This window comes from Pimephales promelas, chromosome 13 (assembly GCF_988280905.1).
Source record: "Pimephales promelas chromosome 13, fPimPro1.hap1.1, whole genome shotgun sequence".
In the NCBI taxonomy this organism is placed as follows: domain Eukaryota; kingdom Metazoa; phylum Chordata; class Actinopteri; order Cypriniformes; family Leuciscidae; genus Pimephales; species Pimephales promelas.
The window spans coordinates 4,547,216-4,572,968 of record NC_142781.1 but is presented as its reverse complement, the minus strand read 5'-3'; the positions used below and the strand labels follow the sequence as shown (position 1 = coordinate 4,572,968).

Genomic DNA, 25,753 nt, shown 5'->3' with positions numbered 1-25,753 from the left:
GAAATGAACTCGACTGGGCACATTGAACTTCCTAAAAATATATACTAATTTCATAGAACCCTTGCGAAAATATTTTAAATAGATTTAAAAAAGCCACCGCTACTGGTAACATCTATGGTTAGATTGATTTGTTTAGATCCAGTGAAGTCGTTCATAGGCGCGTAATTTGCGGGTTTCTCCAGTTAACTAGCAGAGCATTCATTTAGGTCGCTATTAAATAAGAGACCTGTTGTTTTTGAAATCGAGCTGAGCGCTCGTGTCCGCTGCGATCAGTGTCATGGATACAGTGTTCTCTGTGGCTCGCGCAGTCTTCTCTCGGAAGCGCGCTTCAATCTATCGCCGTTGTGGAGACTCCGGTGAAATCACAAAATAAAATGCACACAAACGTGATGAACATATTCGGTTTTGATGAGAGAGAGAGAAAAAACTATACGAGTGCGGTTTAGAACCCGTCACCTCTGACACGCTTGGCAAAAGATCTACAGAACTCAAACATAAGATCTGCGGATCGATGCATTTATTTACGGGCTGCACAGTTTGACCAGCGGGCGGCAAGAACTTGCAATAACTATTTATCAGACCGGCCCTCGCAGCCTCGAAACCATAGAAACACTACCGGACCACCGGTAAAAGTCCCGACTCACCCGATTGCCACTCCGCCCCTGCACGCCATTAAAAAATATAGCCTATATATGAATCGATTTTTGGAATTCTATGAATCGATTCTGAATCGGTAAAGATTGAATCGCGATTCAAATGTGAATTGATTTTTTTGCACACCCCTATTGATTATTGTTTGTCATTTTATAATTTTGTACCATGTTGTAGCAGCAATAAATAACACATTAAAATCTAGTGCTGAGTGTTCATGTGATATTAGACATTAGTAGTGTTGTAAATTTAATTGATGCATAATAATCGTGATAATTGTTAAAGCGTGATTGTTTCTCAGACAATAATCGTACTTACAAAATCTGTAATCGTTGCATCCCTACTTTGGCCGTGTCCACACAAAACATGACAACGTTGAAAAATATGAGCTGAACGGTGAACACAGAAAACACTCAACCTGTGCGCTCCCAACAAACATGGAGCATGAGTGTCCAAACCCCACACTGAACCGCAAGCGAACTAGACAACGTGGTGATTGTCAAGCTCCACTGAATTTCACTGGTAAAACATAACCATATCACTGCATAATGGAGCTTTTAAAGAGAGTAGCCCCTGTAGTGTGAAGTTAAGCTTGTCCTCTTGGATGTGTGGCATATGGTATGAAAACAAAGGATTGTGGCGTTACTTGTTCCTTGGCCAAGACTTCCTGTCATTCGTATGAATCGTCCCGCTGTGTTCGGGCCTGTTGCAGGTCTGCTTCTCTTGTGTCTCGCAGGCGATGCCTTACCCCTGCCTCCTCATGAATCAGTGTTTCCTAAAATACAGGGATAGTATTTTCTTGAGGGATAGTGGATAGTTCTCACACATCATCTAATATAGCGGGTTGCATTGAGAGAACTGGCATTTCTATGTGCAGGTTCGACTCCTGTTAACCCTCAGGTGCTCTTTGGTCATTTCTGACCGGAAAATTTTCTGTTTTGAAATTTTAAAAATCACAGCTTCATGTTACGAGTGTTACGAAACTTGGTGACTTTTATGGCATTGGGTATGTGAACACACAAAAAAATTGAGGTCATGATCCGAGCATGCTAAGCGGTCGTAAAAAAAATAGTCACACTTGTGGTCTTCGGTCAGAAATGGCCGACCCATAGGAAATGAATGGGAAATTGACAAAAACACAAAAACTTGGAGAATTTTTGTGTGTACAACAGGGGCGGCTCGCCCATAGAGGGCGCTGGGGCGCCGCCCTCCCTCCGACCTGTCTGTCTGTTTTTTTAATATATATTATAATTTATCATTTTGAAAAATAATCTGTGTTAATTATATGCTAATAATGGTTTTACTTTGAAAAGTGTTTTGAACTCACCAGAATGATATTTGCATTCACTTTCGTTACTTTTATCACGTTGGTGTAGTAGTATAGCCAATAGGCTGTCTTCTCAGGGCGCCAGTTCGCTCAGCCCCACAGTGCTGGAATTTAAGCCAATGGTTCCCCGGTTGCTATGCAAAAAAGTTTATATTTCGCCAATCAGCGTCGTCAAATTTTATGGTTTGGGGGCGCTGAAAATATCGCCCACAGTATCAGATTAGGGGAGTGCACCGTGCACGCGCCCCACGGGACATTTTTTTTACCTCAGATGAGAGAAGAATGGCAGCGCCAGTGACGTCGAGTGGAAATAATGTAAAGTTAGTCGTGGGAATTGACCTGTCTGTCTCTGTCACTCACACACACATAAACACTGTTTCACACACGTTTGATATTAAAATAGTTATAGGAATATTAATACCTGTGTGTTTGCTTTGTTTTTTGATGTTTTTAAGTTCTGAGCTAGATTACTGTGTTTCATACTAGTTAAAATCAACTTTCTTCTCATACTTGGGTGTTACCCTCAAGAATGTTGTCCCATCCTCTCTTTCAGAGCCTTTTCTCTCTCTCTTTCTCTAGTATCAACACATTGTTATCCATTATCCAATTGTCAATTTGTCAAAAATATGTAGTCTACAGCTGGGGATTGATTAAACTAGATTGTTGTATTACCTATTATTTTTGTATTACCTATATTATAATTTATCAATATTAAGCGCTTGCACTTTTTCTGTCAGCACACAGAGCATAATAAACATGCAACTTGTTCATTATCATTAACTGTCAAACTGTTTATTATTGTATTATTTGACCATTGTTATTGACTGGTTTAAGTTATTTTATTGGTATAGGTAAGGGCATGGCCTAAGGCCTAAAATGCACCAGAATGCAGGAAATCACATCTACTAAATTCAAAATTTTCTGGGGGGGGACCCCCAGACCCCCCTGTTATTCAGCCCCCCCTCCAATATTTTTCACCAGCCGCCACTGGTGTACAATCTACAAATTGGCCACGATGCAGAAAAAAAAGTGCTCAGCATTGAAGGGGTGACACTCTAAAATATCAAGAGTGCAAAACAGACACACCCACCCCTACACACATACATACACACACACTTTTATACACAAAAACACCAATAAATTGTGATTAAAGAAATCTGTTTTGAATATTTAAAAATCACAGCCTCTTCGGAAAATTACGAAACCTGGTGACTTTTATGGCATTGGGTATGTGAACACACAAAAAAATTGAGGTCATGATTCGAGCAATTTAAGTGGTCGTAAAAAATCAGTCACACTTTTGCTCTTCTGTCAAAAATGACCGACCCATAAGGAAATGAATGGGAAATTGACAACAACAACAAAAAAATCTCTGAATTTTTGAATGTACAATCTATAAATCGGCCACAATTCTAAAAAAAAGTACACCACAGGAAATTGGTGACACTCTACAACATCTAGAGTGCAAAACAGACACACCCACCAACACACACACACATACAAATACACTTTTATACACAAAAACACCAATAAATTTTGATTACAAAAAGTATGTTTTGAATTTTTAAAAATCACAGCTTCATCGCAATGTTACGAAACTTGGTGACTTTTATGGCATTATGTATGTGAACACACAAAAAAAAATGAGGTCATGATCTGAGCATGCTAAGTGGTCTTAAAAATAATAGTCACACTTGTGGTCTTTGGTCAAAAATGACCGACCCATAGGAAATGAATGGGAAATTGTAAAAAAAAAAAGGAATTTTTTTTTTATAAGAAATAGTTTTTGAGATTGTTTCAACTATATATTCAAATCCACCAACAACAACAACAAAAAATGTGTTCATAATCATCTAGGGAATTCACATGCGAGCTGTACATGCCGTCTAGTGGTTACACCATGATTCTACGCTTTTTCTCTATACTGTAACCAGATGGTGCTAATTTTCTTCAAAAAATATTTTTTTTTTCTGAAGGCCTAGACTCTATATTAAACTAAAATACTGCATTAATTTTTTTTTGAAAAAATAATATATATATATATATATATATATAGAAAAATATATATATATTTCCATGGCAAAAATAAAATATAAATATTGCATAAATATGAATAAATTCAATTAAATTGTTTCAAAATACTAAATTAAAAAGAATAAATATTATAGAACAAAAATAAATTGCATTGGTTTTACTGGGATGGAGAAAGTTTCATTTTTAGGTGTCCGGTCACTTTTGACCGAGAAGATAACAATCGTGACTCCGAAACGAAGAGCACCTGAGGGTTAAATGTCTCTGTGACTCTCCGCCTCCCCAGACAGCGTTTTAGGAAATCACGATCATGCGACACAAAGCCGGTTCCTAAAGTTAAACAACGTAATTATTCCGTTTTCTGAGCAGGGCTGTTTTCTCTGAGGAAGGAGAGGAGGCAGTGGCATCTCAGGAAAATTCATAATTGGCACTGCAAAAAACACATTTAAAAAAATAAGACATCAAATGGTGTGCAACACAGTTATTTTTCAACAGCGTCTCGTTTTCCTCTCTCGAGCTCATTGCGTTCTCTTTGAGGTCGTGTAACTGACATGGATGTGAGGGTGGAGCGGCAAAATCCAGGAGAGAAGTTACTTGAGAGGAAGCGATGCCTGGATTCTGCCGATGATTGGCACTGTCAGTGTGTCAGCAGAGTATGTGAATTACCACAACAATAACGATAGCTTTCAAATTCACACAGGTTTAAACTTATATAGCATATTAGCCTATGAACGGCGTTGCATTTAAAAACATGAAACGCTGGGAAGTTGAATGGTCTGATGAGCTTTTTGAAAAGTTCAACTTCTTTTAACTGGACACTAGAAATGCCAAGATGCTGTGAAAGATGCCAAGAAACGTTGGGGAAACGGGAGGAAATTGTGGCTTGAGAGTCTCTGGATCAAGGAAGTTGATGCTTCTGTTTTCTGTAGCAGCATTCAATGGTTTAACAAAACAGCCAAAGACATTTGTAATGATTAAAATGACTATTGATGTTTAAAATACATTTTAATCCAATATTTATGGCAAAAAGCACCCATTACTCCATTCTCTTGAGAAAACATTGTATCATGTCACCCTTAAAATATGCTAATTTGGAGCTGTGCTCTAATCATACTTGTGCAGCTCAAGAGGAGGAAGAGAACAGAATTTATTTGATAGTCATTTGTAATCAGTCTAAGAGTTTAATCTGTTTAATGCAACCCTGAAGAATTGGTTTCTTTAAAAACTATTTCCGTTATTCTAAACTTCAACAGTAGAATAGATGGAAAATATTGAAATTGAGAAAGTTGGCAGTACAATCACAGTACAAAAAAAATGCTAAAAGGATTTACAGGTTTTAGTACAAGTAACAATTTGTTCACTTGCTAATGAATTTGATGGATTTTCTGGTCGGGCACAAACAACTACTGTTGCACTGGGTCAAATATCAGATGAATTAAGCTACTGAACTAGCCCTGATTTCTGTTGTTGGTGTGACATGTATAGATGAATTGAAAAGAATACATAGATTCTTAATACAGTACACAACATTTTTTGATAGATTGTTCATGAGTCCCTTTGTTTGTCCTGAGCAGTTAAATTGCTCACTGTTCTTCACATTCATTGGTTTTATAGCATGTTCTGCATATTTCAACCCTTTCCAATATTAGCTATGTTTCCTGCCAGAATTGCGAATTTAACTTATGTGCAAAATCGTCACTTCCTGAGAAATTGGCACAAGTTATCTGTAATATTAACGGAAGTTGCTGCAATCGTGGAAGAAACTTTGGCTCTTTTTTTCCTCCATCATAATCATAAATTTCCAATGGTGTTCCCATGCTGAGTCCAATGGTGTTCCCATGCTAAGTCCAATGGTGTTCCCATGCTGAGTCCAATGGTGTACCCATGCTGAGTCCAGTGGTGTACCCATGCTGAGTCCAATGGTGTACCCATGCTGAGTCCAATGGTGTACCCATGCTGAGTCCAATGGTGCACCCATGCTGAGTCCAATGGTGTACCCATGCTGAGTCCAGTGGTGTACCCATGCTGAGTCCAATGGTGTACCCATGCTGAGTCCAATGGTGTTCCCATGCTGAGTCCAATGGTGTACCCATGTTGAGTCCAATGGTGTACCCATGTTGAGTCCAATGGTGTACCCATGTTGAGTCCAATGGTGTACCCATGCTGAGTCCAATTGTGTACCAATGCTGAGTCCAATGGTGTACCCATGCTGAGTCCAGTGGTGTACCCATGCTGAGTCCAATGGTGTACCCATGCTGAGTCCAGTGGTGTACCCATGCTGAGTCCAATGGTGTACCAATGCTGAGTCCAATGGTGTACCCATGCTGAGTCCAATGGTGTACCCATGTTGAGTCGAAAGTACAGATCTTACCGTGGTTATGGATTGCTGCCCAACATATAAGTTCAGGCAGTATCAGAAAACGGCAAAGATAAAACAAATTTGTATCAATTAAACACTAGAGTTAATTTGGGTCCACACACCTGACGTGTTTGTCATTCTTTATCTCTCTTATGCTGGCACAGTCGCCAGCGTTGTTCCTCGATAGGGATAAGTTCTTTGAAAAAGCCTGATATTTTTCATTTTGACACCTGTTTCTGATGCGGAAAGCTAATCTTAGCTGTCCCCGTACGAATTTTTGCCCTATCCCACCCCCCCCCCCCCCCCCCACCACTGTGTTGTCTCAACAAAACAAAAGATGTGATGGGCTACGCATTACAGAACATGCAGGTATAAACGCACACACTTTTTAATCATAGCATGTAAATGTATATTATTGCCAGCGCCATCTTGCTGATAAATGATATCAGTCGCAAATTAATATTTTTGGTTCGGCCATGTAAGTCGCAGTCTGGAGCCATGGTCATGTCATGAGTGAACAGTTGAGAAAGAAACCGGATGTGTGTCAGTATATTTGAGCTATGCATTTGGTCTTAAAGTGACAGCAGAGTAATATACTGTTGTCTGTGTCATTAATATTCATTTATGTTAATTTAGTGTCTAAAAGGTCTATCCAAATATATCACAACAATGTATACAATCATAGATGATTCACAAATAATCACAACAATTTAGAAAGTATTATGCACTAAACTTTCAAATCGTAGCCTGTAGGCGATTCTTGCACCAAACAACACAACAAGATGACAATTAATAATAATAATAATAATTTAAGCTCCTTGAGGCTGGTTCACACGGGACGGTTTTAAAATTGTCGGCCGATTTTCCAAACCTAAGAGACCGCACACACGGCGATTAAAAAAATCACGGGTCTAACAGTTTTAGTCGTGCAGTGTGTGGTGCACAGCCACATGGCAAAATCAACACATCACACACAAACCGATTTGACTCCCGAGCATTCCCAGGTCAGACGGAAAACCTCGCAAATTCCCTCGAGATCCTACGTGATTTCAGAGTAAACAATCATGGCGGATGAAGAAGATGCAGTGGCGATAGTGTGTAATTTGTTTTTAACGGTAACAAAACGTTCTCAAAAGAAAAGACGACGGGCAAAGAAGTGAAGACAATGCGAGCATGGACTCCATTTCCGACTTCCACCTGGTGCGCCATACCTCCGGTAGCCGGCTGTTTTGATTTTGTTTCCCGCCGGTTCTTCCTCTGCGCCTCGTCACCTCGCTTTCCGCTCGTTAGTCCCAGTGGGACACCACACACGAGGAGAAATCGGGCCAAAAAAATCCAACATGTTGGATATCCCCGATTGGAGATTTGATGATTCCGAGCAGACGAGAGCAGTCTTAACACACCACACACGGCAGGAATATCTGATCAAATTATTTTACGATAATCCAAGCATCCTTAAGATTGTCGGAAGGGGTGAATCGGGGCTAAAATCGGCCTAATAATCCTGCCGTGTGAACCAGGCTTTATCATGTAGCCGAATCTGTGCAGGTTTGTATTGGCTGCCGCCAGTTTTCACTTTGTTTTGCCTCTAGCTAGTGCCATGACGTAACTGTGACGTCGGTGCAATAGGGGTCTATACTGTTGTTTGTGTCATTAATGCTAACTTATGACCGCTTCTAGAATAAGTGTGCTGTGTAAAGTGTGAGTACCAAACAGCATCATCAGTATCTCCCTTGAACACCAGACCAAAAACGTTGTGTGCACCCTTGATTATAGGATTGTCTAGCAATATCTGCTGTAGAGGTCTTCACAGTGCACCCGATACCCGTCGGCTCGGGACCCGACCCGGGACCCGTACGGGTTCGGGTCTATATTTTAAATGATCAGCCGGGTCCGGGTCGGGTCCGAATCTATTACTTCGGGTCCCGGGTCTGTTTATAATTGTGTGTAATACCAACGCATTCTCATCCTTTAGCGTCATATAGGACGCTATATGACAAAACGACGAAATACTACTCACATGGCACCCGTTATTGTTAATATAACACGCGCTGAGAACGGGCTGGTAATACACGTGCAATCGGAGTGCAATCTCAAGCGCGTGTCATGTTTCTATGGCAACCAGAGCAGAGTTTCCGCCAAACCGCGCTTTACATTTTCTCCAATGTTTACAATAATATAAATGCAAATAATATTGTTTAATCTTAAAGTTTTGGTGGTCAGATTCAGACTCAATGAAGAGCAGAGAGCACAGATATGATCAAGCTGAACAAGCAATCGTTATTATAGTTCAAAAGGGCAAACAGTTAAAGTTATTATGCGAGTTAATTCGAGTCAGAATGTGCATGTGTGCAAGGCTGCATTTGTCATCCATCACCGTGACATCAAGTGGACTTTTAAAGCTGAAATAATGAGTGGATTAAGCTTGGAAAAACGAGAGAAATAACATGGATAGAACTTTCTTGTCGGTGGATTGTAATGCATCAGTTAGTCAGGTAACGTTACAAGGAAGTGAGACGACGGCTACTAAAATTAGGTAAGACAAAAAGTTTTATTTTTCGCAACTCGTTTGAAATAATATGTGACAATCGGGTCCAGTTGGGTTTGTGTCATCCTGCCGGGTTCGGGTCCAGTTTTCAAATAATAGACGGGTCCAGGTCGGATCCGGGCAGTACATTTATGTCATTTCTCGGGTCTGCACGGGTCCGGGTCCAACTTTTGAAATGAACGACGGGTCCGGGTCGGTTCGGTGTAGCACATTACGGGTCTCTTTCGGGTCGGGCATGATTTTTTGGACCTGTGAAGACCTCTAATCTGCTGTATCGTGGTATTATCGGTATCGTGAGCCGTGTATCTTATCGTGAGGTTCACTGTGATTCCCACCCTATTATTGAACACGTCAACCACATGAAAAAAAAAAAAAACATTACAAGATTCAGTGTCATGAATAAAGCTAACATGTCAAATCCAGTGATGATTAGTTTAGCCCTCATTGTAAGAAAACAGTTGCACGTGAACTGATTATTATTTGCCGTCAGATTTGCGTCTTGACTGGACTTGAATCTCTCAACACTTCCACCATCTTAGATTGAGATGCATCTAATTAGACAAGCACACAGCATCAGCTCCGGCCGTGTTTGGCCATCTGGCATCTAGTCTCGTAAAGCCCAGAGATACTTTCGTTTCTGGTGTTCAAACACAGCGTCTTTGCCTTTCCAACACACCACATGGCACTGAACACCCCTCGTCCTACTGTACGATAAGTGACGGGCTTTAGAAGAAGAGACCGAGGAAAGAGCTGATTTGGGAGGCAAATGTTGGATTCCTGTAAAGAGTAGTGGGGTCTCGAGTGGTGAATGCGGCTCCCAGGGGCCCTGGTGTTCTGCTTCATTTGACGGTCTCTGGCCCAGCAATGCTGAATGAACAGCACTTCTTTTAAAATACCTGTTTTCTTGAGTATTTAGGCTTACAGTTTCCTACCGGTTCTTACACTCTATTCCTGTAGTGATGATTTGTGGCCTCGAGGATGTAGAGGAAATGAAAGGTAATAGTCCTGTCTTTTATTTTCCGTATTACACTCCTGGATGGAGTGCGCCTGCTGTTAGTGTTATTTTCACGCACTGTTGGAGTTGTTTTATCCCCTGGTTCACTAAAGGAAATATGCAAATGAAGTAACAGTGCAAACACGCCCATGAAATTAGTGGCGAATGTAAATTTCACAACATAATTCCTCTTCGCAGACTAACGTAGCAGACACTGATGTTTCTGAGAGGCTTTTAAGTCTTCTGTGCCTCAAAAAGGTCAGTGAGATCATGTGTGGATGATCCCCGTATATGGTTTTTAGCAAAATGCCAGATGGTCTTCGCTGTGTCAGAACTGTGGTTGTTTGCTTGGCTCTGCTACTTTTACTGCTGCCGACTGCTGTTTACAACTAATCAAAGGAAACCATTTCAATCATTTTGTCTCTTTTTATCCGACACAATCAGTTCACGGAGCTATTTCCCAAAGAGCTGATGATCTGATTCAGGTGTTAGATGAGGGAGACATACAAGCGCCATGTTCACTCTGTCAGTCCAAATCACAATATGTGTGTATACAGTACGACTGGAATATAACGATTCCCTCATGTCACGATTCGATACAAATCACGATACGGTATTATCTCGATACTCCAAGACATATGGTAAAAAACACATTGTTGATTAAATGGGGATGGGTGTAACGACAAATGCAAATACTTTAATTCTGGTGCAGGACCGGTGTTAACAGGTTCACAGGTTTGTTTTTCTAGTCATGTTTAAAGAAAGAAAGGTTCACATTTTCTTGTCAGCATTTTGTCAATTCATAATCATTTTAGACAATTTTACTCAATTCTGGCAAATTTTTAAGAAAGTAATGTTTTAGTCAAAAAAATATTAAACTACTATAACAAAAAAAGTGGATATATACACTTCTATTCAAGGTTTGGGGTCCGTATTTTTTTTTTTTAATGAAAAAAAAGACATCAGGAAGGACATCATTTTGATCAAAAGTTACCATAAATACTTTTAAAATGTAAAAAAAAATCTGTTGTTCTTTTCAATATTATCAAAGAATTCAATATTACATCAAAGAATAATGGTTTCAATAAAAATATGGAGCAGCACAACTGTTTTTAACATTGATAATAATCAGAAATGTTTCTTGAGGTTTCAAATCCTCATATTAGAGTGATTTCTGAAGGATCATGTGACACTGAAGACTGGAGTAAAATGCTGAAATCACAGGAATAAATTGCATTCAAAAATCTATTACAACTTTATTTGTAATTTTTTTTTTTCAAATAAATGAAACCTTGGAAGAGACTATTTTCAAAACCATTTAAAAAAATCATAAAGACCCCAAACTTTGGAACAGTAGTGTATGCCATTTAAAGATGATGTATATTTTTCAGAAACGGCTTTGCCATAGCTTGTAAGTGCCTTTTTATACACTGCTTCATTTATCGCCTCGAGCACGCCTGTAGTACTGGGTCTGCGGACGTGAATCTCACATTCAGTTGCGCGTCTGCTGAGAGTTTTGTGCTGTAACTGTTCCAAGTGATTAGACTTATTTTTCTCCCGCCAGATTGTAACATGGGTGGAATACAAAGCTAGACTTCAGACACTGATGGACGAGCTTGAGCCGTACCCAGAAAGCAGAACATCATAAAGATCTCCAACAACACCTCAGCAACCACACAAAAATGCCCCAGTCGTGCGTGTCATTGAAAAGCACCAGTCCCCCTGTGCTCAATCATTTGAAATCTTTGATCATCAAAATGACATATTTCAATGTTTTTTCCGAGAAAAAAAAAATTCAGATTGAATGTAACTCGACACCCTTGCCTTATTTAGCATACGCGGTTCTATGAATTCCATTCCACTCACTCTCTCCAGCTCAGAGATCCACTCGTTCACCTGATTGGTTACAAGGTCGTTTGAGACGTCAGAAACATCAGCGGTTTAAATCGTGTTTTTGAGACTGTCTTTGGTTTACTGCAGTTTTAAGTAGAAGACGCTCAGCAATGCTGTCCACTTATGAATTTACTCATGGTTTGTCTTTATGCACATTAAAAACACCACATAAACAACATTAAAAGCTGGATTTTCAGCACAGGGGGAGTTTAAGTTAACATCTACAGTAAATTCTCCTTGTTTGGGAAATAAATTGTTCTCTCTTGTCAGTTGTGTGTGTCATGGTTAGATTTAACCAAATGCTCAATATGGCACTTCAGAGCTCTGGCCAGACGCCCAACAGACCAAACACGCGAATCAGAGCCTCGGCCACTCTCTCAAACCTGCCAGATCCATTCCAGTCACACCTCCTTTCAATATGTGCTCAAAAACACAGTTAGCACGCTGAACCTCAGCATATCTTGTAATAACAATACAGATTAAAGCTGCAAGCAACATTTACTGGGGTTCAAGCAGTTAAGGCCTTTAAGCATAAAAGCATCAAAAGACATTAAGTTTTATGTAGCAAGTATGATTTACCATGATAAACCAGTGATAAAAATAATCACCCTGTACCCAAGACTGGTTGCCCACTGAGGCTAAGCAGGGCTGAACCTGGTTAGTACCTGCAAACCAGGTTGCTGCTGGAAGAGGTGTTAGTGAGGCCAACAGTGAGGCCATCAGTATAGTGATGGGGACACTATACTGTCAAAAAAGAGCACCATCCTTTGAATGAAACATTAAACCGAGGTCCTGACTCTCTGTGGTCATTAAAAATCCCAGGATGTCTTTCGAAAGAGTAGGGGTGTAACCCTGGCATCCTGGCCAAATTTGCCCAGTGGCCTCTGTCCATTATGGCCTCCTAATCATCCCCATATACTGATTGGCTTCATCACTGTCTCCTCTCCACCAGTAAGCTGGTGTGTGGTGGGCCTTCTGGTGCAATATGGCTGCCGTCGCATCATCCAGGTGGATGCTGCACACTGGTGGCGGTTGAGGAGATTCCCCCCTCTATGTGAAGCGCTTTGTCCAGAAAGGCGCTATATAAATGTATGGATTATTATTATTACCACATTTCAGTGTGATTTTTCATGATTTACCATGTTCGAGTATGATTTACATGAATCTAAGATGATTTTCAATAGTTTACCATGATATACCATGTTATAGGATGATTTACCATTAATTAGCACATTCTAGAATGATTTACCAGAATTCTAGCATGATTTACCTTTTTTACTATGATTTACCATGTTTCTGGTGTTATTTATAAAAGTAATGTTGCACTTAGAAGCGTTTCTAGCTAAGATATACGGCGACGTACACAGTGACGTAACGACATCGTTCCCTGGGCGCTCTAGTCAGTGGAAAAACAAACAGGTTCTGAAAGGGTTCGCAAGTTGAACCAACTCCAAACCAACTTTGAACCAGCACCAGTTCCAAACCAGTTCTTTTTTGGTGGAAAAGGGGTAAGAGTCATGGTACACGAAGATGTTGCGAGACTTAAGCAGGCCTTACTTTAACCCACTGTGGACCAATAACGCTTTCCTGCGTTTTGATCGTATTTTTCACATAGCTGCAACATAGACTTAAAATACTCCGTCATTAATGGTCATATAAATAAAATCAATACATGATTATAAACTATAGAGGGTCTTCTTTTTTGTGTACACTCTTATTAATATCAAACCTTGTGTTATTGTAAAATAAATAAATTAAACAGGGTGCGCTTTCAGCTCACTTTGTCTCCGCAAAAATCTCTCTGAAATGCGTCTCGAAATTGAACTGTAACTCATTAAATACTTGTCACAGAGAAATGAAAGATTTCTCTTTATGAAGCTGAAATTCTCTTCTTTTAAATGAAGTCATTTATATAAAAAAGCAGCTATTCTCAGTTAATGTAATCTGTTTGAAAAGCGAGAGATGCCAATATTTTCCCTTTCACCTCATTATAGCGAATGACGTACTGTGACCCCGCCCACTGAGAGCGCGTGCTATTCAAACGCTAATGTTGAGGCAAGCCACGAAAACGCCCACATCGATAAAAACATACAGTTTATTACGGATCTAACCTCGTTCTAACGTTTCGTCTTGCTGCGCAGTGTTTCATTTTGAGGATCACGGATTCAGCTGATGCAGTAAGTCATTATTCTCAAGTGCTTGTTCTAATCGAGTTATTGAATAGTGTCTGTAAACTACACAAAGACTGTTTAAATATCAAATGCGCATCTGATAGGAAGGAATAGACGAATTCACAGATGTGCGCACCGTGCGTTAATTCACTTTTGCTCCGACATGCTTACATTAGTAAGATAACATTAGTTATCTGTATAACCAAAAAGAGTTTTTAAATATAATTCGGGTGTGTGAACGGACGTACGAACGAATGTTCATTTAGTTAGACTGTTAGAGTTAGAGTTTCTGCTCATATAATTTTTTTTTCAAGATGTTTTAAACTCTAACTTTGAACCAATTCTACATGGCCCAAATAACCTATTTGACCAGGATTTGTTTCCAGAAATAAAAACCTCTAAGTGCCATTTGAAATTCTTCTGGAATGATCATTTTTAGAATGATCATTTAATCAAGATTGTATATTTAAGTTCAGTAATTTAATTGCATCTGAACTTCTCATTTCTATATATATCTATATCTATATCTATCTATATATATATATATATATATATATATATATATATATGTGTGTGTGTGTGTATATGTATATGTGTGTGTGTTCATAGGAGGATTATTTTCAGATCATTGTGAAGAAAAAAACCCAGGCAACAACATCAATTAGTCAAAAGTCTTGTGGACGCATATTTAGTATGTGTTTTGTGGCCTTATTTCAGAAACTTTCATTTTTAGTTTTTACAATAACCACGCATAAACATTATTCTCTCAAAAATACAAACTTGTACAAACATGTTGCCCATATATCATGGTTGCCCTGTTTCTCCTAAATATAGTGTAATTTCACCTGTGCCATAAATATGTTTATAAGCAGCTGAAAAAAAACACAGATGTCAGTGCATATCAGAACATCCCAAGGACCCCAAATAGCCCTTGGTCCCCAGAGGGTTAATGTTTAGCAGATCTCTGGTAAGAGTCTGTCTCTTTAGAGTCCGGTGAACTTTAACCTCAGTTCGACACATCTAGCATTAATGTCATGACCTGTTAAATGAGTATCTTTTTGTAACCAATGCACCTGCAGTTTTCTCTTCTGCTGACATTAAGCCAATTCCCAATCTGAGCCACCAATTTCCACCGGGGCAAAAGACTCACTCCAGGTTTCGAAGCAAGGAACCTCTGGCGTTAGTTTCCAGGGGTGTGGATGATATTTCCCATAGACTCGATTCAGAAAAAAGCAGACCGCTTTATGCAACACACAATTGACAAACACACCATATCACACAAAAAATAATTATTTTTTTCTTTAGCAGACGCTTTTATCCAAAGTGACTTACATCTGAGGACTAAATCAAACAAGTCATTGTGAAGAGGCAATAACAACACAAGAAGTGCTCAAAATATAAAGTTCAAACATTGCTCAGAGTAGCATAAAGCAGACAAGTAAGGATGTAAATTTAAATTAAATTTTGTATTCTTTGTTAAAAAAATAGTATTTGTTATAAATGTAATTTTCTCATCATTACATAAATGATTTGGATGTTACAATATGTTATTGTAGACAAACATTCGCGACGTTTGTTTGTCTCACAATCATTGTCATTGGAAACAGAGGAAACGGGAATGGAAGTGCTTGTTGTCTTTAATGCTGACATTTCTGCTTATCTAATAGAATTCACCTTTGAATCTTATTGGGTTAAATTGCTTTTTCTCATAATGTTTCCATTATTCTGCCAGGCAAAGGATTTATAGAAGCTTTGGTTATTTTTTGATATGGAGTATGCACGTCTGGAGAGTCTTAAATATAGACGAGCGTTTTATTCCTCCGCTTGAGTCTGAAAGTTTTAGCCGAGAGAGAGTGTGTGTGTGTCTGTCAGGCTGCCGGTGTGTGTGCTCCTGTGATAGGGAAACTAGGAAATTGGAAAATTGCAAATAATATGTAAAATTTATGGTGGCTGGTTTTGGGAGATATCTGCTGCTAAATTGTATCTCATTCTTTGGCGTCGCTCCGTCTACTCTCATCTCTTCCCCCAAAAAATACCTTTATATTTATGTTTGTGCCCACATATTACAAATGAGACAGATCCTACAGATACTTATAATGACTTATAGCTCCATTTAGACTGATTTATAAAGTCTCATTAAGACCTATACTGCTTAATAAGAACAGGTATGGTTACATTTTTATAAGTCCTTATAAGTCATACATTTGCTTTTGTTACATTTATAAGTATGAATAAGTCAGTCGTATTGTTCCTTGAATTTTATTATAAAATGCATCCTGCATTGCTATTCTACTCTATAGTTACAAGGATTGTTTAGTCATTTAGATTTATATCTGTCAAATAAGTGAATTTATTGTTGTTATTAGCTGTGTGGCGTTCTTGTACACACTTATTGTGAGTGATAAAGCCATCAATGATTCATTTATCATGAATCATTAGAGGTTATAGGTTTTAGATTTAGAGGTTATATAACTGAATATACCTGTATATAACCTATATAACTGTATATAACTATATATACAACTGTATATACCTGTTATATAAGGTTTTATAACTGAATATACCTGTATATAACTGTTATATATGGTTATATAACTTAATATACCTGTATATAACTGTTATATAAGGTTACATAACTGAATATACCTGTATGTAACTGTATATAACTGAATACCTGTATATAACTGTTATATAAGGTTATATAACTGAATATACCTGCATATAACTGTATATAGCTATTATATAAGGTTATATAACTGAATATACCTGTATATACCTGTATATAACTGAATACCTGTATATAACTGTTATATAAGGTTATATAACTGAATATACCTGCATATAACTGTAGCTATTATATAAGGTTATATAACTGAATATAACTGTATGTACCTGTGTATACCTGTATGTATATAACTGTTATATAAGGTTATATAACTGAATACCTGTATATACCTGTATATAACTGTTATATAAGTTTATATAACTGAATATACCTGTATATAACTGTATATAGCTGTTATATAAGGTTATATAACTGAATATACCTTTATATAACGGTATATAACTGTTATATAAGGTTATATAACTGAATATAGGCTACCTGTATATAACTGTATATAGCTGTTATATAAGGTTATATAACTGAAAATGCAGGGTGCAATTTTCCTAAAGAAAATGTAAAGAAAGCAGGAAGATGTTCTCATTATACTTTTAAGTTGTTTACTTGTAAATGTAACTAATGAACAATAATTCCTGTAATAAAATAATGGGGAAAACATAGAAATCATTAAAACAAATAGTTGGGAAAAACCCCAACATGTTTTAAGGTTTATACTGTACTTGCAAAGCACTGCAACAATATATTTTTCAACATAATTCTAAACTGCTATGAGCAATGCCATGCATATGCCTGAGGAGATTGAGATTTTAACTAATCAAAATTACCATTCATTACCTCTAATGCAAACATTAGCCATTAGATGCATAATTGACAACGAATTCGTACAGCAAACAAGTGTCTCTGGAACTCTTACATGAGTCCTAAATATATTTATAGAATAATAATACTTATAAATTAGCATAAATGGTACTATAATTCATTATAAGCACAAGCTTTTTAGAAAGTGTTACCATCACTTTTAATGTTGGTTCCTCATATAACATGCATGCACAAACACATGATTTGCAGGAGATGTTGGAAACACAGTCTGTCGTATTAAATGAGTCACTCGTTCCACTACAGCATGACCCAAGAGAAGCGTCCTGAAGACATGGAGTGTAAGAGCTGAGTCTTCTGTGTGAATGGGTTCAGGATGGGGAACTGGTCAGATGTTGTTCCACTGGACGTGTCTTCTATAGATCGCTCCAAATGCATGTGATTAAGCGAGTCTCAGCCTTTTCTGCGGTGTTGTGACGTGGATGGGCTCCCATCGGACCGTGCGATGTGTCCGAGCGCGGTGTGGAGATGTTTCCATGGAGACGGCTGGCTCAGTCGTGATGAGAAGAGAGAGAGGTGGATTACATCCAGAGCTCCTGATGCACGGATACACACGCCGGCTGTTCCTTCAACACGTTCCCTGATCGCAAGGGAACATATCAAGATAAATCGAATTTCCCCTGATCTTTTCAAACACAAGGTTTTTGACTGTAGACATAACGTTTAAGCTCCCCAGTTCACCCAGAGACCTACACACCGAAGACAGTCGGACATCTTGAGTTTGATGTTAAGAAATGGGGGAATCCAGTGTGAGGGTTTGTACAGTGACGGGTTATTTTGAAACCAGGTGGGACCATTGTCATTGGTCAACTAACGCCTATATCAGAGTCTGTTGACGCAAAAGTTTGCGACTTTGGAGTTTGTAGGTTTCTTAACTCAGCGTCCTCTTGAAGAGACTTCATTGTGATTTGTTTGTCCAGCGAAAATGCCATGTGAAGTGTTTGTGTTTCCATTCAAAGATACCAATCTAACTTATGCATAAAATTGGAATATCTCATAAAACATTTGCAAATAAAGTACCGTTTCCATCCTTGTCACTTCCTGAGAAATTGGCTCAAAATATCTGTAATAAAAAGAGGAAGTTACTGCATTTGGGGAAGAAACTGGCTTTTTTTTTTTCTACGAATGAATTGCATCCCAGAGCGGCAGACTAACAGCAACAATCGTCGTCCTGTTCTCTTGCGTTCGGATGCTGGTGTTTGGGAACACAATCATGTGAGACGCTTCTGGAGGGAATTAAACCAAATCATCCTCATCCCAGACTTTGACTCGTGCGTTTCAGAACCGCCAAAACAACATTTGAGATGCTGTGACGATCTTTTATCAGATCCACCTCAAGCACATTTTTCAAAATCCATGTGGATCTTGGTGTTTCCATCCATTTAATTATTTGCATAGGCCTATGTCACACTTCCTGCTTCTGGAACGCGGAGTAGGGATACAGAACTCCCGGTCAACAGTATTTCTCCATAAGGATTTAGATTATAAGCCGTAATGTCTAAACCATCCGAGGTAGACTGACCACGAGCTATGAGATTGTGAAATGAAGGTTTTTGCTCCTGTTGAAGCTGCAAGTTTGTATGAAAGCAACCTTGTTTAAAGAAAAACATGTTTTATCCACTACCCACAATCCTAAGTGTAGCAGCAACATCTGCTGATTGGTTACTGGCGAACGGCTAGAGCTACCCGCGGCTGTTGTTGTAGTGTACCGGGTTGCTCTGATCTGGACGTAAACAGCCATACCTCAGCTTTCATGCGTTCCCACTTGAGAGTTTTCATTTACCATCCGAACCACGTTGTCATCTGTGGCTTCAGGCAGGCTGCGGAGAGATTTGGTCCGGCGGTATCTGTCGGACTCCACCATTGTAAAAAGCTAACCGGAAGAGCCGCATCCCTACTAAAAGATGTACGTCCGGTAGGGGTGTAACGGTACACAAAAACCACGTACCTCGGTTTTAAAGTCACGGTTCTCACTGGATCTCGCAGCGATGTTATTACTTCAGTGGTGAATTCAAATGTTTTCTTTACTGGATCTCTTAGCGCTGTGTAGTAACAGTGTCGCTTGATCGAGATCGGCTGGTCCGAACTGATAAATGAGTAGCACAGTTTCGTTACGCTTTCATTACGCTTGCCATTTGATGTTGCGCAACGTTGTGGTGGCCGCGCCAGCGCGAATTTTGACAGCAGGAAAAATGGTCCAAGGAATCGTTGGATTTGTATGCGTACCAGTGGTGAAATGTAACGAAGTACAAATACTTCGTTACTTCACTTAAGTACATTTTTCACGTATCTTTACTTTACTTAAGTAGAATAAATAGTGCGTACTTTTTACTTTTTACTTCGTTAAATTTTGCAGCAATTATTCTACTTTCTACTCCACTACATTTCTACAACTTCTGTTACATTTTCATTACATTTCCTGATCAGTTTTTCCCCTGCCAAAACGTAATCTGACCGTCCGTTCGTTGCACGTTTGTCTCACCAGTGACGTTTGGTTGCCATAGATACATCAACTAAATGCGTCTCGCACGCAGTGTGTTTATCGTGCAATTTATACGCGAAAATTTGTTTTTACGTGCATAGGAAACACACCGTGTGTAATATACGTTTGGTTAGGATTATGGCAAGCCAAGAGGTTCAGAATTACACCATAAATGAATTGCGTTTACTGCCAAACATAGTTATTAACATATAGTAAGGATAAGCATGGTTTATATTGCCTAATTGCAAGCTTGTTTCAGAAATGGTGACAACTATTGTTTTCCATCATTATTGAACATCATTATAGGAGTATTAGGTTGAATGAGTTAGAATTAAATGTTTTATAAATCATTAGAAAAAAAATAGTCATTAAGAGAATCAATTGTTATGCAAGTACTTTCACTTTTAATACTTAAAGTACATTTAAAATCAGGTACTTTTTACTTTTTACTTAAGTATGGTTGTCATCGTGTTACTTCTACTTTTACTAAAGTAAATATTTATCTGTACTCTGTACTTTTACTTAAGAACTGAGATTCAGTACTTCCTCCACCACTGATGTGTACCGAACCGGAAGCCTCGAACCGAAACGGTTCAATGCGAATACATGTACCGTTACACCCCTAACTTCCGGTCTTCAATTTTTTCGTGACATAAGCCCATTTTCTTTTATAATAAGTGCGCACATCATTTGCACCTCAGCTTTCTGACGAGAGTTGGTTGCCTCTAGTTTTGCGCTGCTCAACATTACACTGAAACAATTGAATTGCAAATACTTATTTTAGATGCACTTCCAACCCTGACCATTATTAAACGTCTCTTGCACAATATTTTAAAGGATAATTGTAATTGTTTTTCTTGATTCGCTTCTATTTTGTGCTGCCGTCTTGACCTGGTCTCACTGGAAGAAGAGATAGTAATATCTCAATGTGATTCTCCTGGTTACAATAAAGGAAATTATAATTAAAACATTAAAACAAGACTTTTTTGGTAGAGTTGTTATTGAATTTCGAGTTTAGCTATAAGTCACATCATGAATGATCATTGGTCAGACACGAATCAGACACAGGAAGAGAAAGTTCAACACTCTTACTTCAGCAAAAAAACAAACAAACGTGATGTTCATTTAAAGTTACTTTTGCTTATTAGTATGGTTGATCTGGATCATCAAAGGTCAGCAGAAAAGACTTAATAAAGTGAGATTAAATACATAAAGTGTATTAATATTGAGTGTGCATTTGAGGAGTACTGAACTGAGATGAGACACAACACCTCTTACCCATGATTCCTCTCAATCTGCAGATCAATACATGGGAAAACAAATTTGAAAACGTAACTTGTTGCACATTGCGTTACTTTCCTCGTTACTCATATATGATATGAATATGATTTGTATTACTTGTAATGTGTTACTAACACTTGTCAGATTACTCGTGCTCCTCCCTTGTAATAGTGAATCAGTTTATTACTAAGAATTGTTTGTGAATCCAGTGAAATTCACTGTGGGTTGAATTACTCAGCAAGACCAATGACATGCCCTGTCACTTGCTATTTTCCTTGGTCGTGGCTAGTTAAGATGTGACGATCGTCTCATGCCTGTTTAGTACATGATGTTAGCTGCAAAAACATCTCGACCCTGAAATTTGTCATCGGAACCACATGTACACAGGACTTATTCAGTGTTAAAGGAGTAGTTCACTTTTGAAAAAACTTTTGCTGATAATTTACTCTTACCCTGTGTCATCCAAGATGTCCATGTCTTTCTTTCTTCAGTCGAAAAGAAATGAAGGTTTTTGATAAAAACATTCCAGGATTTTTCTCCATATAATGGAATTCATTGGGTACCAAACGGTTCAACCAGCGAAACCAGCGTGTTCGTGACTCTCCTGTTCGAACAAATCTTTTTTCGAGTCATTTGGTTCATTCAAAGAATGAAATTAACGAAATGACTCAAAAAAAGATTTGTTCATTTTGATAAACGAGTTCGAACAGGAGAGTCACGAACGCGCATCACAGAACAGAGAGCTTATAAAACTTCAGTTTTGTTATTTATTTATTAAATGAGCGATCGTTTCGCTTGATAAGACCCTTATTCATCGCCTGGAATCGTTTAAAGCCCTTTGAACAGTTTGTAGTTTGCACTGAAACTGTCTTTTGGACCATGAACCGTTTGGATCCCATTGAAGTCCATTTTATTGAGAAAAAAACCTTATTTCTTTTCGACTGATGAAAGAAAGACATGGACATCTTGGATGACATGGGGGTGAGTAAATTATCAGCAGAATTTTTTTTTTAAAAGTGAACTAATCCTTTAAAGGGTTAGTTCACCCAAAAATGAAAATTAGGTCATTCATTACTCACCCCCATGCTGTACCAACCCCGTAAGACCTTCGTTCGTCTTCGGAACACAAATGAAGATATTTTTGATTAAATTTGAGAGCTGTATAACTACCACATTGGCTCCTAAGGGACTGCCTCTTGACGGCCCAAAAAGTCAATGAAGAAAATGTTTAAATATCCCAAGTGACTACCGTGGCTCAACTATATGTTTATCAAGCGACGCAAATACTTTTTGTGCGAAAAAACAAACAAAAATAACGAGTTTATTCGACTATTTTTTTCTTCCTTGTAGGCCAGAACGAGACTTCCTTATAGATTTCCACGACGCATGCGCGAGAATTGCGATCTGAAGTAGTAAGCTGGTGTACGCAGATCGCAAATCTCGCGCATGCGTCGTGGAAATCTATAAGGAAGTCTCGTTCTGGCCTACAAGGAAGAAAAAAATAGTCGAATAAACTCGTTATTTTTGTTTGTTTTTTCGCACAAAAAGTATTCGCGTCGCTTGATAAACATATAGTTGAGCCACGGTAGTCACTTGGGATATTTAAACATTTTCTTCATTGACTTTCTGGGCCGTCAAGAGGCAGTCCCTTAGGAGCCAATGTGGTAGTTATACAGCTCTCAAATTTAATCAAAAATATCTTCATTTGTGTTCCGAAGACGAACGAAGGTCTTACGGGGTTGGTACAGCATGGGGGTGAGTAATTAATGACTTAATTTTCATTTTTGGGTGAACTAACCCTTTAAGTCAACATAGGCCACATTGTAATGAACTACACACACAACGGTAGAATAAGATCCCTTTCAAAAGAAGTCGTCAAATATATTAATATAGATGAGTAATGGTGTTATTCAACCACAAGGCTGACTAACTGACACGTTGACGTAAAATCGGGGTTACATCTTGTTGTCTTCTGGCATTGCAAATTACAACTGGAAAAGCCAAACTGGATTAATCATGTTCTTTATTTATTAAGTGTGTTGAGTCGTGACTGTGTGATGTGTTTTGCAGGGTCAGCCCGTGGGTCAGTGTGACTTTAACAGACGTCTGCTGTGCATCGAGAAGGAGATCATCTCCCCACGGTTCGAGAAAATGAAGCTGGGACAGATTGATAAAGCCAGCGAGCCCTTCAGCGTCAGGAACAAGCCTTTCTTCGACATCCACGCCGCACGCAAGGTACTCCCGCAAACGTCTGTGGCTTACAGAGCACTTAAGAGTCTATATAATGTGCTGGGGTCATTCACATTAGTAACCTCTCTAAACTAGCAACCGTCCTGTCTGAACATCTCATGCGGTTCTCCGTTGCTACAGTGGCTTTGTGAAACCCTATTCTCAGTGAAGCTGAATCCATTTGTGAGGGAGAACGCACTGTATCCGAGCAGTGCAAAGGTGTGGTTCAATGAAAGCGTCTCTCTGAAGTTATCTGAAACTTTTGAAGGTCGCAGCTCAGACAACACAAAAGAATCCAATGAAGTTATTGGTTATTCCACTGGCGTAATGGCTGGGTTCTTCTGGCAGGACTATTGGCAATGTACTAAACACAATGAATATTCATTCACACGTCAAGGCCTGTTCACACCGGGATGAATTTTGTGCGCGTTATTAGCCGACGTTTAATGCCTCGTGACTAGGGTTGGGTATCGTTTGAATTTGAACGATTCTGATTCCGATTCCTTGTTTCGATTCCGGTTCCTAACGATTCTCGATTCCGATTCTTTTAAGAGGCAGGGTCAAAAAAGTTTAGCTAACCTTGCTAACCAACGGCCTTTCTGAAGGAAATACTCCTTCTGTAAAAATACTCCTTTTGTCACAAATTTAGCATTTTGCCGAGATTTCGTTATTTTTAGAAAAGTGAAGCCACACTTTGGATCGCCGACGTAAGCTACTCATGTTCGACTCGCGTGGTTATGCCAACACTTCCGGTAGACGCTTCTTCGTTGGTGTTGTTCAGCGGTTTCTTCTTCCACTCGGCGGACTGTGAATATCGAAACTAAAAATCGAAATTTTAACTTTTGAACGATTCCGGGAAAAACTAAAAGTTCGTCCCGGTTCCAATCGATACTCGATTCTCGATACCCAACCCTACTCGTGACTAAACAAAGGGTGCCAATGTGAGTGTGCACACCGTCGTGAAAAATGCCACGCATAAAAGCGTCATTTTAAAGGGGGGGTTGACTGCGATTTCACTTTTTTCATTTTAAATAGTGTGTAATGTTGCTGTTGGTGCATGAACAGTATCTGCAAAGTTGCAGCGCTGAAAGTTCAATATAAGCAGAGATATCATCTTTTAAAAATCAGGAAGTATATTGCCTACAAAAACGACTGGATTGGGACTATAGCCGGGTTATGGTACGTCACTAACCCACACATTTGCATCAACCACTCCCTCCGGAATAAACAATGAAGGAAAAAAAACAAGAAAAAATACAAGGTTAAAATAAATAAAAAATTCCTTAGAGTAGTTCACTTTAAAAAAAAAAACTTTTGTTGATGACTTTTTTTTAATTTTACAAGGCATAAATAAAAAAGTTTGTTTTATGAGCTCGCCTTGCTCTGTTCTGTGATGTACGTTTGTGACTCTCCTGTTCGAACTCGTTCATCAAAACGAACAAATCTTTTTTCGAGTCATTTGGAACGAAATAAACAAAATTACTCGAAAAAAGATTCGTTCATTTTGATGAACGAGTTCGAACAGGAGTCACAAACGTACATCACAGAACAGAGCAAGGCGAGCATTTGAGCTTAAAAAAACTTAAACTTTGTTATTTTATTAAATGAGCGATCGTTTCGCTTGATAAGACCCTTATTCACCGTCTGGAATCGTTTAAAGCCCTTTGAACAGTTTGCACTGAAACTGTCTTTTTGGACCTTGAACCGTTTGGTTCCCATTGAAAGAAAAATCCTGGAATGTTTTCATCAAAAACCTTAATTTCTTTTCGACTGAAGAAAGAAAGACATGGACATCTTGGATGACATGGGGGTGAGTAAATTATCAGCAAAAGTTTTTTTTTCAAAAGTGAACTAATCCTTTAACAGACTAGAGTAAATACAGCACGCACCAGTACATTATCTTCCTTCAAGCTAATATGGTTATTGCTGAAAAAAAGACGTATTTCAACTGCAAATCTGCAAACCATCAACCAAAAAAAAAAAAAAAAAAAAAGGGCGCATGGTTATATTCATTCTCGAGGTCCAACACACTTGTGGACTGCTCCATCTTCCCAGTTAATGGTGTGAAATGAACATTGATATCGAATGATGTGCTCGTCAGGGCCATTTCTGTGTCCACGTCTAATGCACAGATATGAACCCCACTAAAGGCCGTGTTCCTGCTCGCTTACAAAGCCCTCACAGTTCAACATCAGGAACACCAGACAATTACCCCAACGTTTCTGCTCATGTCTATGAGGGATAAGTGGATCATTTTCTGTGAGAAATGTCCGCTCTCTGGACACACT

At 38.7% G+C, this 25,753-nt stretch overlaps 1 protein-coding gene across 1 annotated transcript in view; it reads left to right on the top strand.

Moving 5' to 3' along the window:
• Nucleotides 1-25,753, top strand: part of rngtt (RNA guanylyltransferase and 5'-phosphatase) — a 187,266-nt gene that overhangs the window by 65,888 nt on the left and 95,625 nt on the right. Inside the window, exon 11 of the mRNA XM_039664323.2 lies at nt 23,307-23,471. Coding sequence (XP_039520257.2) covers nt 23,307-23,471 — 165 coding nt within the window. The remainder of the gene's footprint in view (nt 1-23,306; nt 23,472-25,753) is intronic.